The sequence below is a fragment of the Anabrus simplex genome, chromosome 3, assembly GCF_040414725.1.
Source record: "Anabrus simplex isolate iqAnaSimp1 chromosome 3, ASM4041472v1, whole genome shotgun sequence".
NCBI lineage: Eukaryota > Metazoa > Arthropoda > Insecta > Orthoptera > Tettigoniidae > Anabrus > Anabrus simplex.
Window position 1 is genome coordinate 105,915,441 of NC_090267.1, and position 15,207 is coordinate 105,930,647.

General features: G+C 37.8%; 1 protein-coding gene across 1 annotated transcript in view; it reads right to left on the bottom strand.

Moving 5' to 3' along the window:
- Window positions 1-15,207, bottom strand: part of otu (ovarian tumor) — a 328,266-nt gene that overhangs the window by 258,593 nt on the left and 54,466 nt on the right. The window contains exons 2-4 of the mRNA XM_067144171.2: window positions 13,220-13,367; window positions 6,589-6,672; window positions 1,558-1,655 (exon numbers count right to left, since the gene is read on the bottom strand). Coding sequence (XP_067000272.1) covers window positions 1,558-1,655; window positions 6,589-6,672; window positions 13,220-13,345 — 308 coding nt within the window. The 5' untranslated portion in view covers window positions 13,346-13,367. The remainder of the gene's footprint in view (window positions 1-1,557; window positions 1,656-6,588; window positions 6,673-13,219; window positions 13,368-15,207) is intronic.

The following is a 15,207-nucleotide window of genomic DNA, read 5'->3' on the forward strand; positions in this document are numbered from 1 at the left end:
ACTTCTTTGATCTCTATTTCACAGCTTCCTGTGTCATTGATGACTGACCCACTGACCCATGGTACACAAATTCCTTTACTATCTCTAGGTCCTTCAGACATCCTGTAAGTTGGATTTGACCTTGTGTATATGGAGTTATAATTCAATCTTCCATTGGACCCTTTTTTTAATTCCCAATACTGATCTGATTTGCCTTACAAAGCAACAATTTTGCAGACAACATATGTAGGAAATGCTATGAAGCAGAGGAATCAACTGAACACATACTTTTCGAATGTGAGGCACTGGGTAGAATCAGACTCTCCACTCTAGGACTACCAGGTGAAGAGAGAGAAAAAATCCGAGAAGACCCAATAAGAACAACCTGCAGCTTTGTGAAGGGAGCAGGTGGGAATGAAGGGGAAACATGGTAGCAAAAGATCTTTGAGGTCAACACTAATTGGGAACTAATATTTAGAAGCCCCATGAACAAAAGAACAATTTTTCATTCAGATCAACGTAACCATCAAACCTACCACATTTGAAATATTATTATTAATCGTAGACGATATGCCAGCAAAATGAAATACATAAAAACTTACCATGATATTTAACACATTGCTGACCGAGTGCTCCATATGCTTCACATCCCCTTTGCCCAGCCATTTCCTGAGCAACTTAATGCAAAATCGCATACATACAATCAAATGAGCCTGGCTTCTGGTGTGGTAAGTTGTGTAGCACTGATCTTGGTGAAGGACACACAGTAACTTGTACGTAGGGTGTATATCTTCAGCATCACTATTCACACTAGAATTCAAGAATGGCGTGTCAGGAGTCAACATACGAGGATCAGTCAATGGATGACCCCAAATGAGGAGCTCCCTCCTGGCCATGTCACAGATTGGGTGAATTGGAGAGCACTGAATAGACTGCGCTTTGGTGTTACGCAGTGCAGGGCAAACCAGAAGAAATGGGGTTTTGAAGTGGACAGTACCTTGTGTGTATGTGGAGAAGAGCAGACCACAGCCCATTTGCTGCAATGTAGTTCATGCCCATTCAGCTGCACAAAAGAAGACCTGGTTAAAGCGAAGCCAAATGCACTTGATGTCACAAGATTTTGGGCTCGCATAGTTTAACATGGCTCTTTGTCATTGAAGTATTTATATTGTTTTATGTTTTTTCCTTATATTTAATTTTAAACTTATGTATGCTTCTGACACGATATAAATAAATAACTATTCACACTTTCCTCAGAAGAGAACTGAATACTGAACTTGCATTCTTCAACGTTACTTGGGCATTCCGAATAATTATCCGTATAGAGTTCATTAAATATTCCTTCTGGATCTAAACATGCGGTCAGTCTGGGTAGCGCCATCTTAGCCCACTCATGACTCTTTAAATGACCTAAGAGCACTAATCATAGTTATCACCTGCCTTTATTAGATTCATCCATGTTTATGATACTCATTGTTATTATCATTAATGAAAGAAATATTTCTGGGGGTATGAATTCAACCAGTTACGAACATTCAGACTGCACCAGAAACAGTATTTCTACATAATTGTACTTACCAATACAAGTGAGACATGGCATCCATCTCCATTTGACCACCCCATTCCTTTACACTTGACATCCTCGATATGTAAGTCTCAAAGGAACATTCGATCATCTGGAAACCATGAATATGTTACTAACTTAAGAGCATACTTGCCAAATAATTACTAAGAAACTGTTCAAATTATCTGTCTATTATAATGGTAAATTGCAATTAGTTTATTCGTTCTTTAAGAAGAAAATGTACGCAGTAAATCCACATACCATACTGCCAATGAACATCTGGAACATCAATAAACCTGCCTGGTTCTCATTCAATGATTAACCTATTTTCCTGTTGATCAGTGGTAGTATGTCAGCCTCCAGAACCCAAGAATGCAGGTTTAAATCAGGCAGAAGTAGTTGGACAGAAAGATGTGCTATCAGCTAAAAGATCTCCGGTAACACCATAAGTGTTTACATAATAAATAAAAACTCATTAATAGGCTGCCCAATTTTTCTGCCATATGGTGGAATAAAATGAAACCCCATTACTGACATACAGGCAGCTTAAATCAAAATGCCTGCAGAGAAAAACTTAAAGCATAAAATATATAATCACAGAAAATAAAAACTCATTCGATTTTCTGTCTCTAAGGATAACTGAAATAAGGGCCTCAGAAATCACTGAAAATAATATTACCGGTATACAATAATTTTAACGACTTCTTCTGCGAGCGCTATAACAGTTAGGAAAATATTTTTTTACAGAATCTTGATTTGGATTCTTTTTTAAATCAATTTTAAAATTTATATAAAAATATTAAAACACAGGTTCATTATTGCAGTGTTTTGCCAGATTTTGGGTGGAATGGTCCACATGCTGGCAGTACGTGAATTGGAACCAATCCATATATTTATAAGACTTATGGCCATGGTTGGCACTGGTTTAGCCTTTCTACCTGGATGGCTGATGTTCGATTCCCAGTGGTTCCCTGCTCAGATCTTACTAAATATCCAATCTAAAATGTTGAACTTTTGAAAATTACTCAGTTTTTTTAAATTTAGTAGGCAGATCATAAGGATACTGCCACTGCCACCCTCAAAAGTTACATAACTATGCTACAATATTATTTCTACAACAATCTATGGTAATATACAAACCGGGCCGATGACGTTAGATGTTAGGCGCCTTTAAACAACAAGCAATATACAGACCATAATTAATTAATATTTATCTATCTATCTATTTATTTATTTATTTATTTATTTATCTATTTATTTATTTATTTATCTATCTATCTATCTATCTATTTATTTATTTAATCGCTTGGTGATTATAACTACAAATTTATAAGTCCAGGTCCAAGTGTTTCAGCCACTCTACAGCACTTTATGAAAGATGAAACAGGTCGCTGGGGCTTGCGGAGTAGGCATGAAGAGGGCAGCGCAGGATGACATGGTTCGTGGTCTGCTCCTGTTCACTGCATTCACACATAGGAGAATCCATCCAACCCTACTTATAGTGTAAGAAATTGCAGCGTCCATGCTCAGTTCTCAGGTGATACAATTGAACGACAAACCATAACCATAATAATAATAATAATAATAATAATAATAATAACAACAACAACCACAACCATTTTTAAAAGAAGAATGTGTCCTGTAAACTGAGCCTGTCTGGCTGGTCCAGTCTGCTACGATAATACAGTATACAGTACAGCCAGTGACTGTGCCATGTGTCGGGTGGCAAGAAATAACTCTACCCTCTAAGAGGACCAACGGCTTCGGGCGGATGAGTTCTCTTAGTCAGATCAAAATTAGATGTATGGCTTTTCAGGCGTTTGCTCTATTAACCAGCATTTCGTCTTAGGTGTGACACTAGACTCGTCAGAGTGGGATGTGTCAGACCCTACCCACCGATGCTGGGGTGTATGCAGGTGAACTTATCAGAAGCCTCTTTATGAGGCACAGTCTGATAACTGCATACGGGAGATAAAACTCCACAATGGAATTAATGCCCGCCTAGCATGCTCTATTGGTGGAAAAATATCTAATTCCCTCCATGGGAATTTAGAACTCCCAATTGAGTTCTCTTAGATCGGGGTGATGCTCCCCTCAGTAAAAGAAATGACACTGGAACCCATCAAGCAGCGTCTGTCCCCAGATTAGGGGTGGCTGCAGAAGACTTCTGTACTCCAAGTTAGGAGCGACCCCACCACCTGCTGGCAGCAGCTCTAAAATACCTCTGGGAGTGACGAACCCATCATAATACGAGCCTAAAATGAGTGCAAATATGGTGTGGCCTCAGAAAATGCTAGGGCGTCCGCTGCAGACAATGCGCAGTTCTTCAGGGACTGAGGAAGCTGTGAGCGACCAGTTATCACAATATATCTGAATCGAGACAGTCAATAACCTAACTCTGACAAACAAGACCGAAGAGCTGATATGAATGAAAAGGACATAGCCATCCTTGGTCTCAGTGAAACAAAATGGAAAGGAAGAGGGGAATGAAAACTGAAAGGTACAGGCTGTTTTAAAGGGGATACAGTAAACGAAGTGGGAATGAACGTTAGAAAAGACATCCTGGAATATGTGGAGGTGGTGAGGAAGATCACTGACAGAATGATTATAGCAATGATACAGTCTGATACAGGAATACAGATATGATCCAAGTATATGCTCCACAAGCTAGAAATAAAGAAAAGAAAACAGAACAATTTCTTGAAGTGGAGAAATACAATGAGATCTGAATACACAAGTGGGAAGAGAGACACTGGGGAGAGAAAAAATTCTGGGGCCATATGGGTATGGCAACAAGAGATATTTTAATGTATTTTTGTCAGAGGAACCAACTGATAAAAGGAAACACATGGTTCAAGAAGAAAAATAGCCAGAAGATTATTACCAGGAATGGATGGGGAGACAAAAGAACACTGACTGATTACATATTAGTGGAAAAAGGTCATCAGAAATGTCTTATGGATGTTAAGCTAAGCCTGAGGAAGCCTTTGGAATGCCCTTAGAGCAGTGATAGATAAGTTGAAAGTAGGCAAGGTCACAAAACTACAAGGAAAAAAGTGAAAGATTATGGTCTAGAGATTGAAAGAAAAAGGAGGTTCAGGAAGAGTTTAGGACAGAATTACAGAAACTGATATCAAGGACAGATACTGAAGATGAATCGAATAATTTTAAGAGTGCATTTGTAAGGTGTGCAGAGACACGTGGCAGAACATCAGGAAGGGTAAAAGAGACAACATGATGGAATGACAGAGTGAAAGATAATGTAAAAGAAAAGAAGAAAAATTAGAAAGAATGGGAAACACAAAAGAATGAAGAGAGTTGAGTGAGATACATAGTAGCGAAAAGAGTTTGCAAAAAAAAGAAATAGCCAAAGAAAAGTTTAGAAACATTCACCCAAGAAGAGAAGGAAGATTTGAACTGTGGGGGAAATAAATTATTATTTGTAATTGTAAGAAACCATGGTAATGAAGCAGAGAACACAGGATTTTTTTAAGAATAAAGGAGTAATACTGATGATGCTTGTTGTTTAAAGGTGCCTAATCTAGGTCACCAGCCCACAAGTAATACATAAAACCCGGAAAGATAATGAACAGATGGAAAGAATATTTCAGTGAACTGATAAACGTAAGAAACTAGACATGTGGAGAAAGCTATCCAGGCAGCAGGTATAGAAGTAGTAACTGAAAAGGAATGAGACATTACAATGACAAAGGTGGAATGGGCAGTTAAAAAGATAAAGACAGGAGAAGCTGTGGGAATAGATGAAGTAATCATAGAAATGCTCAAGGCAGCAGGACTAATGGGACTCCAGTGGTCTTATAGAATTCTCAAGCATGTACGGAAAGAGAAAAATGTGCCCGAGGATTGGGAAAAGAGGGTTTTAATACCAGTATTCAAGAAAGGAGATAAGAAGATGTGCAGAAACTACTGAGGAATCACCATCATTGTCCATGTTGCTAAGATAATGGAAGGATATTGGAAATAAGTGGAAAGCCAGTTACAAGAGGAACAATTTGGATTCAGAACTGGAAGGTCAAAGTGGAATCCATTTTCATTCTGCGACAGATCATGGAAAAGAGCTGGGAATATGGAAAGGATATAGTCAGAGAATGTTACAGACCGCAGATGTGGTCTTCCCGATGACGTCACAAGCCGATGACCAATGGCAGCACACATGCCCGGAACAACCTACCTATTGAGTATTCTAAGTTCCTTGGGATATAAGTAATGGCATTTATAGACTTAGAGAAGGATACGACAACATCCCCAGAACAAATGTATGGGAAAACCTGACACACAGGGGCATTCGCAAGGAACTAATAACAATCATAAAAGCAATATATGATAATTGTTGCAGCTGTGCGAAGAAAACAGTGGGTAGAACAGAATGGATGATAATGGACTATAACAGAAGAAACACAGATATAGTGATAACATTTGTAGATTTCAAGAAAGCTTACGATTGCATCCACAGAGAATCCCTGTTTAAAATTTTAAGACACCTTGAACTACACCCCAAACTAATAAACATGATAAAATTGACTCTCACTAACACCAAATCAAAAGTGAAATTTAGGGGTGAAATATCAGTCACTTGAAATGAAAACTGGACAACGGCAGAAACACAACATCAAAGCTACGGAAGAGACCAGCGCAGTTAGGAAGTGCTACCAGTGTGGAAGAACACGATACTTGAAGAACAAGTGCCCAGCCTTGATGTCAGAAAACTAGGTCCGGCCCATTCTGGATTGAGGGGGGGATGGGACTGGGAACAGGAATGCGTCTCAAGACACGACAGACAAGCAACCCGGTTCAAGTAGGAGAGGGATTGGTCAGATTGTGAGTAGAACCGGCCAACCCCGCCCAGCTATCATCTTAAGGATAGGCAACGAGAATTTTTCAGCCATAAATGACAGCCAACCAAGCCATTCATTTGTCAACGGTTATTCTGGGAGCTACTGATACTACACCAGACACCATTTGAAACAAAAATTCAAGAGGACCATAAGATGAATAAAACAAATGTTATAGAACTAAGCTATTACCTCTTCATATAGGTGCCTTTTTCTTTGAATAAATTCCACACAATGCCTCCTCACAGTTTCATGGCAACTTTGAGTGTAGAACAGCTGTAAAACATAAGAAAAAAGATACAGTACAAGTGCTCTACGCACACAGTGACTTTTCAGTATTATAACTCAAAATAAAAAGAATGATAGCATAGTACTTGTAACACATTCTTGCACAGTGTTTGTAAGAGACAAAAAGTATATTTAATTAAAACAATTATTACTACTTCTGATCCTAGTCCATACAGCTACCCACAGTGACACAGCGTGTGACAGATTGTATGTCCATAACAGGAAAAGTTACACTTAATAGTAACAGGTTGATAGTATATTTAAAAATATAAAACCTACCTACCATTCTTGCCATACAATTAAATAAAAAAAACATAACCTGACATGACAAAATGAGCTAGAAAATAAGCTTGGACTGCATGCGTGTACTCACTTGGCCACTACAGGCATTTTCATTAGGTTGTCATCAACCAATAAAAATAATGTCTTACAAGGTACACTTTAATTCATACTTTGCTCAGTCAAATAATAAACATAAATTTAATCCCAAATACACAAAAATAACAGCAACAACGAAACTATGAATATAATCCCACGAGAGGCATTCACGTAAATGAAAATGACTAACAAAAAATTTTAAGAAAATTAGCCAGCCCGTTAAAAACTCATTAGACAACCTCAAAATAGTTTTCAAAAACAATTTAAACAACAACAACAACAACAACAACAACATGGTAGCATAATTTGAATGAACTCAAATGTCAAGTAACAAATTCCAGTGCCACATATTTTGGAAAATCAAAACTGAATTTCCACAACTAAATTTACAATGATAAAAAGTTAAAAACTTAATTTATGACAACAATACGAAGAAAAAATTAATAATAATAATAATAATAATAATAATAATAATAATAAAACTGCAAGTACAATTCCAAAAGAGTTGACGTAAACAGAAAATGACAATGAAAATTACCAGTATAATTGGCAACCCATTAAATGGTCATTATGAGCCACTGCATAGTTGGCAAAACAATTTTAATACGATGGTAAAAATGACACCTGTCGAATAGCACCAAGGGGCCTGATCAAGGCTTAACGTCTTCATCCGACGGACGAATCAACATCAACAGAATCATATGCCCTCACTTCATACGAGCACTGCAGAGAGGTTTGGAAATTAAAGCAGTCTTTTGGCATGCAATCTAGTGATTAGAAATTGTATACCACCACCTTCCCTACCCTGCCGGCCAACATTCTGATGGTAAACATTTTTTTAACCAACGGGACTTGAACTGGCTAACCACAATGTCAGACCATTTATGCCAACACCTGAACGATCATGGCCACCAGGCAGGCTAATAATAATAATAATAATAATAATAATAATAATAATAATAATAATAATAATAATAATAATTAGGGGAGCAGAAAAATAGAACACCTGTGAGTAAACTACAGCATGTCATTGACCTAGCCAGGTTGGGGGAGTGTGGCATGGCGGTGGGTCAACAGACTGGCTAGCCAGCCGAATCACGCCAATAACAGAGTAGCGGTATTGCAACAGCTGGCATTTTATGCTGGAGTGGAGAGCAGTGAGGACTTTATTATATTCCAAATTTCAAGTTTTTAAGGAAATAAACATAACTGTTTACCCATTTCTAAATATATGTGAGTGTGATTTGATTGAACCTGATTATGTACTTTCAAGAACGAAAATGTCATTCTATTTTAATTATTCCTTTTTTTGGGTATAATTCTGTTACCATATGTTTTCTTTTTCAGATAGTCTATAAATTTATTTATTCAAAATTAGTTTTGGCATACTGAAGAACCTAACAGTAATCAATTAATCTCAACCTTAGGCAAGCCAAATAATTTTGTCAGTGTACTTCGTATAACTGTTGCCTGTCAGACATTTACTTTCTAAACACCTTATTTCTTAGTGTCTGATATATTCAAATAAGTGAGGGACTTGTAATATAGAAATAATAATAACAGAGGTACATTCATAATACATTTTAGAGTAGGCTACTAATTCCATCACATCAACTTTAAGTGACGTTGCTGCATTTAAGTTGCTTTGACTTAAAATTGGACATCTTTTTCAGCCATACATCACAAATCACTATTTTTGTCCTTTAATATCCCTAAAGAAGGTTACTTTATATTTTTTTGTAAATACATTTTATGACAACTTCAGGTTAAATCTCAAAATTCTTGCAGGTGTTTATTTAATATTTGCAACAAATCTGAAGGTAAATCAGGAGTACCATGGTGCTATGAATAGTCACAAATTTCAGACGTGGGTGTAAATAATAATAGGATTAAGAAATATAGGATCTTGTGTAATTGTGATGGATAATACAGCATACCATACCGATGTAAACTTGTGGTACAGCAACTGACAATGAAATGGACCAAGTATTAATTAGTTGTAATTATACATTTTTTAAAAAATTTCTAATGAACGATATTTAATGTTATAAATTTAATTTTAAAATTTCCTTCATTTTATATTCATGGTTGAGGAAGAACAGTGTGTCCTCCCAAAAAATGCAATGAAAAATGAGCTTCAAAAGTTGTGTCATATGAAGTGAAGTCATTTAACCCTTTGCAGATGTATGGGTCCGAGAAATTTCTGCAGCCAGGACTTACCTGGTCTGAAGTAAACAAGCAGGTTCATAAAATTTTATACAAAATTTATGTGCACTAAAAATACGAATTTCTATGCCTAAAATCCTACTACTTTTCAAAATGGGGACCTTTCCAATTAATATACAATGCATAAGGTTTACATCCATCAACTGTAGCGAACTAGTCATTGTCAAAACCCTGCTAAAAATAATTGATACGTTCTGCATAAAGTAATAGGTTCGTCTGTACAGGATGCGATTTATTACAGAACGTGGGTTCATTAGGTTTCCAGTCATTAGGCGCTTTCGTCACTTGATTGTTCTTATGTCCCTTGTAAATCAATCTTAAAGTTGCTATCATCTCTGCCGGTGTCTTCTCCTAACACTTCATTTATCGGTTCCTCATCTGAATGTTTTTACCATTTACTATTCACCCCGGAAGGGCCAGCTCAAACTTGGTCTGATGCCATCTGGCCATGTGCATGTTCTCGTAGCTTGTTCTCTATGTAGATTTCCTAGTAGTTGCAAATACTGCATGGAGATGGCAATAGAAGCTACTACATGGATCCTTGAACGCATCCTTTGGTGCCGCTGTGTTATACAATCGACAAGCGACCACACAGAATGGAAAAAATAGATGTCGACTACATATATTGACAACCGACTCTGGAAGCATATTACGCTTGTCGATTATATATTGACATACATTCATAGAAGATTAAAGAGCATCGAAATAAGAGTTTAGCTAATATTGTAAAGCAGGTATGTTGTTGACAAGATACTACACAATGAAGGCCATACTTACCTACAATTCCCTCCATATCACTAGTTTTTCAATGCTATAGAATTGGTCTAGTCTGCAACGAAGCAGTATTCATACAAAACAGTGGTTTCAAGGTCAGGCCATGGATTACACAGAGCTATGGAAGGAGTCTCTTGATCAGATATGGGAAGTGAAAGTGTTATTGGATATGGGCATTTGGACTTTAACGAGATACTTGTCAAGTTGTGATATAAATATCCAACAGATGACAGCAGAGGTATGGAGAAATGAAGTAAAATATGCCGAGGAAATAACTATGAAGTACTATAATGATGAGGTGTTCCTGAAGTGGAAGAATTTGTCATTTAACTGAGTAAGTGGTTTGGGTCACGAAGCTAACACCTTGTATGCGGGAGGTAGTGGGATCGAACCCACTGTCGCAGCCCTGAAGATAAAGATGATGCTTGTTGTTTAAAGGGGCCTAACATCTAGGTCACTGGCCCTTAATGGTACGAAATGAGACAAAATGTAAGAACAATTTAAAAGTCCAAATTCATCCACGAACCAGAATTCAAAACGTGATGACAAAGAATGAATACATGAATATGAATTTGAAACAATCAGTGGATCCAACCCCCAATGCTCCACATTCTCAGAAACTATCGTAAAACAACAGTATTACTGACCAAGGGACTGCTTCTAAAGCACAATATTGAATCGATGATGCTTGTAGTCTAAAGGGGTCCAAAATCTAGGTCATTGGCCCCACATAATGGTACTTATTGCTAGTAAAGTAGAACCATGGTATTTGTTACGTTGCGGTACTAATCACAAGTAGCGTACACATTATGGTACTATTTACAGGTAATGTAATACACGCATGAAACTCAGACCTATGGTGTTTCTCACATTGTGGCATCACTTACAAGCAAATAATAAGATAGATACAATACGATACTTACAGGCAATGCAAACGTATGGTGTTCCTCACATAGGTGTACTGATCACAGGGACTCTTACTATCCTGTGGTATTCCTAACACAGTGGGTACTAATCATAGGAAACGCAGACCCATGGTGTCGCTCATATAGTGGTACTAATCACAGGCAATGCCCAGACCCGTGGTGTTTCTCACATAATGGTACTACTGTAATATTACAGGCAACATAAAAGCCTGTGATGTTTCGCTTGTAGTGGTACTAATCACGGGTACTGTAAATCCCATCCTGATTAACACACTGTTGCTACTAATCACAAACCTATTGTGTACCTAACATACCAGTACTACTCGCAGGTAAAGGCGACCCATGGTGTTCCCTGCATGATGGTACTAATTACAAGTAGTCTCATACTTCAAATTTTATCATTCCTTAGTTGCCCCTTTTAGTCTCCTCTTACGACAGGCAGGGGATACCGCAGCTGTATTCTTCGTCTGCATCCCGCACCCACAGGGGGTTGTGTGTTTGGTCCGCGAGAGCTATTTTATTTTGCTTAAGTCCACCAGCAAGCCAGTTAGGACTTGCCACATGGGAGTATCAACTCTTCCCCTGCTACACCAGCGTGGTAGGTTCGTGACCCTGAAGATGGTATTCTGCTGTTTCCCATTTTCACACCAGGTAAATCCTGGGGCTGTACCTTAAGGCCATGGCCGCTTCCTTCCTACTCCTAGCCCTTCCCTATCCCATAGTCACCACAAGACCTATGTGTCGATGTGACGTAAAGCGAATTGTAAAAGTTATAATTTATCATGGAAGCAACGAGTCGGAGGAAGAATGAAGAATAGAAGTAGACAAGGACTAAGCTGTAGCAATGAAATGAAATGGCATATGACCGTTAGTGCCGGGAGTGTCCGAGGACATGTTTGGCTCGGCAGGTGCAGGTCTTTTGATTTGATGCCCGCAGGTGACCTGCATGTCATGATGAGGGTGATATGATGATGAAGACAACACATACACCCAAACGCCATGCCAGTGAAATTAACCAATGATAGTTAAAATTCCTGACCCTGCCAGGAATTGAACCATGGACCCCTCTGACGAAAGGCCAGCACGCTAACCATGGAGCCAGACAGCTGTAACACTGTAATAATAATAACGTTATTTGTTTTACGTCCCACTAACTACTTTTTGAGGTCTTCGGAGACGCCGAGGTGCCGGAATTTAGTCCCACAGGAGTTCTTTTACGTGACAGTAAATCTACCGACACGGGGCTGTCGTATTTGAGCACTTTCAAATACCACCAGACTGAGCCAGGATTGAACCTGCCAAGATGGGGTTAGAAGGCCAGCGCCTTAACCGTCTGAGCCACTCAGCCCGGCACTGTAGCACTGTAAGAGCCATTCCATGAAAATTAGGGTGTTCCAGCTTTGCAGTGAAATAATTCTTAACAGCCCTGTCCTTTCTAATATAAAAATTCACATATGAAAATTGTAAGGAAATGTTCGTTCTAGCTCTCTCAAAAGCAAGAAATCAGTAGATATGCCTTAGATGCCAGATATATGTAATAAAATCCAATCCAAAGAGAACATATACTGTCAATTGGAGGGATACCCTATTTCATTCATACCACCACTCTACTCTCAGCCTGTTCGAAATGTGAGTTCATACACCACCACCTTCTTATCAAGAGCATATGCTCAGCTGAAGGGTACAATCTAAAGAAGTTAATTCTTATGAAGTGCAGTATTTGATCAGAAAATTTGAGTATATGCTTAATACTCATGTTTATTCATATAACACATTTTGTATTTCAGTGACCATGGAATGACTCAATGTTGTAAATTTCATTTATTATTATTATTATTATTATTATTATTATTATTATTATTATTATTATTATTGCTATGACACTTTCATTTCTTTTAAATGTTAATATTTTATCCAAAATTCCATTTTTTTTTTTAAGACCTGCACCAGTGACACAGGTATAATTAGGTAAATAATGTTTTTATCCATGTAAAATTGAAAACATTAAAGTCTATATACTGTACATGTAATTGAGTTGCCCTATGGTTGAATTCCAAACTCTAATTTGGGATGGCATCCTCGTCCCATGCAGGGTGAACAAACAGGGAGCCCCCTATAGGCAAAACACTGCACACACTGGAGTAAAGCATATCTAATCACTCTGTATATCAACAAAACAACTTTCCATTCCTCGAATACCATTTTTCAATTATTTGACACATTATCTTTACCTGTTCTGCCACAGCTCGGAACAAGCAGGACGCATCACGAGCAGTATGCTTACGATATAACCCTTGTAAATCCAGCCACTGATCAATGGGCTCCGAAACCTTGCCATAAGGTTTCCGTTGAGGCATCTTAAAGATTTGTTGAATAATGCTGGAAAGAGAGGAGAAAAAGCACTCATTTGTCACAACTCATTAGAAATTAAGTTCCTTCTTTGACACAATATTGTCATTATTGTCAAATCAAAACATTTATCATAATATTATACATATGAACATAATTTGCAACAGTTACCACACAAACACAAAAGAGGTTTTTCAGTATATTGAAAACAGATTTTATTGTCCTCATGGATGGTTCTTCCTGAATGAATGCATGTTTCAGTATGTTTCTAAGGCTTGGGTAACCACAATGAGCAATCAGCTCTCATGGTTCTAGCTTCTAAGAGGTCAGTAGCAATAGTGCTGTGCTACAAAAATGCTGCAAATCTGGGCTAGGAAGACTTGGAAGTAAGGAGATGAGCTGCTCGAATTAAGTGGTGTAGGGGTTCGATTCCCAGCCGGGTCAGGGGTTTTTAATTGTAATGATTAATATCCTTGGCCTGGGGACTGGGTATTTGTGACATCCTTACTCTTCCTTTCCTCATATACAACATACCACACTACCGCCATTCCAATTCCACACAGGTTCATACAATAGGGGCAAAAGATCCACCAATAGCATTTTTTTTTTTAAAGTGGTATGTGCAGAGCTGTCGGTGCAGAGATGGCATGGAATGACAATAGTTGCCAAATAAACTTGAATATAGTTTTTAAAAGTACAAAAGATCATAATTTGAAGTTAAAGTTGGGATTCAAGAGGACGAATTGGGGCAAATATTTCTTTATAGGAAGAGAAATTGGAATAATTTACCGAGGGAGATGTTCAATAAATTTCCAACTTCTTTGAAATCTTGCCATTGTTTCCATTGAAATAATTTAAAGAAGGACTAGGTAAACAATTTACAGGTAATTTGCCACCTGTACTACAATCTTAAATTTAGATCGGTGTTAACTGATTAATTGTCTAAGTCTAACGTCTAATGTTCCTAATGTTGACCAATAAAGGGGAGGTCAACAGGGAGGTCATAGTGGTTGCTGCCCTGTATTTAAATTGTAATCCCTGATAGAAAGGCAAATCTTGACAGCAAGTACAAAATAGGCATAACTACCATTGTCAATGAAGACCCCAAAACTAAAAACAAATTTTTTCAGTTCCAGATAATTGAATAGATAATCATCAAATGAGGTACTGCACCAGCAGATAGTTCCTTATGAAACCGAGCCAATCAGTATGTTTAATTTTTACTTGATCTTTAACTTAGCTCCTGTCATTTAAATTTCTGATCAAAATCTTACACCATGTATCTATTTGTTAAGAAAGAAGCCATTCTTTTCAAGTGTTGACTCAGTTAATGCATGTTTAATGGGGTAAGAGTGGGTCCACTTTTTCAATGTTAATGTAACTCAAGTCCTTCAGTCAGTTGAAACATGAAATATAACACTTAGAACACTATAACATACCTGTAAATATATATATATATGAATGAATGAATAAATAAATAAATAAACGACATGTTTCGTTCTACAAGAACATCCTCAACTTCTATCAAATCACTTCACCACGCGGGCGCCATGGCTAAAGGGTTAGCATGCTGCCTTTGGTCCAGGGGGTTCCAGCTTCAATACCCGGTCAGTTTTGGGATTTTAACATTCACTGCTTAGTTCCAATGTCTTAGAAGCTGGGTGTATGTGCCTTCTTCATCATTAGAATTCATTATAGGTAGGGCCCCAACCTCATAGATGCACAAATTACCTATACGGTGTCAAATTCGAAAGATCTGCACCATGCCTCTTTCGAGGCCACACACCATTACTAACCATGAGTAGCCGTATATATGTACTAATGAGACAAATAATACAAATGTAGAGGAGCCTCCATGGCTCAGACGGCA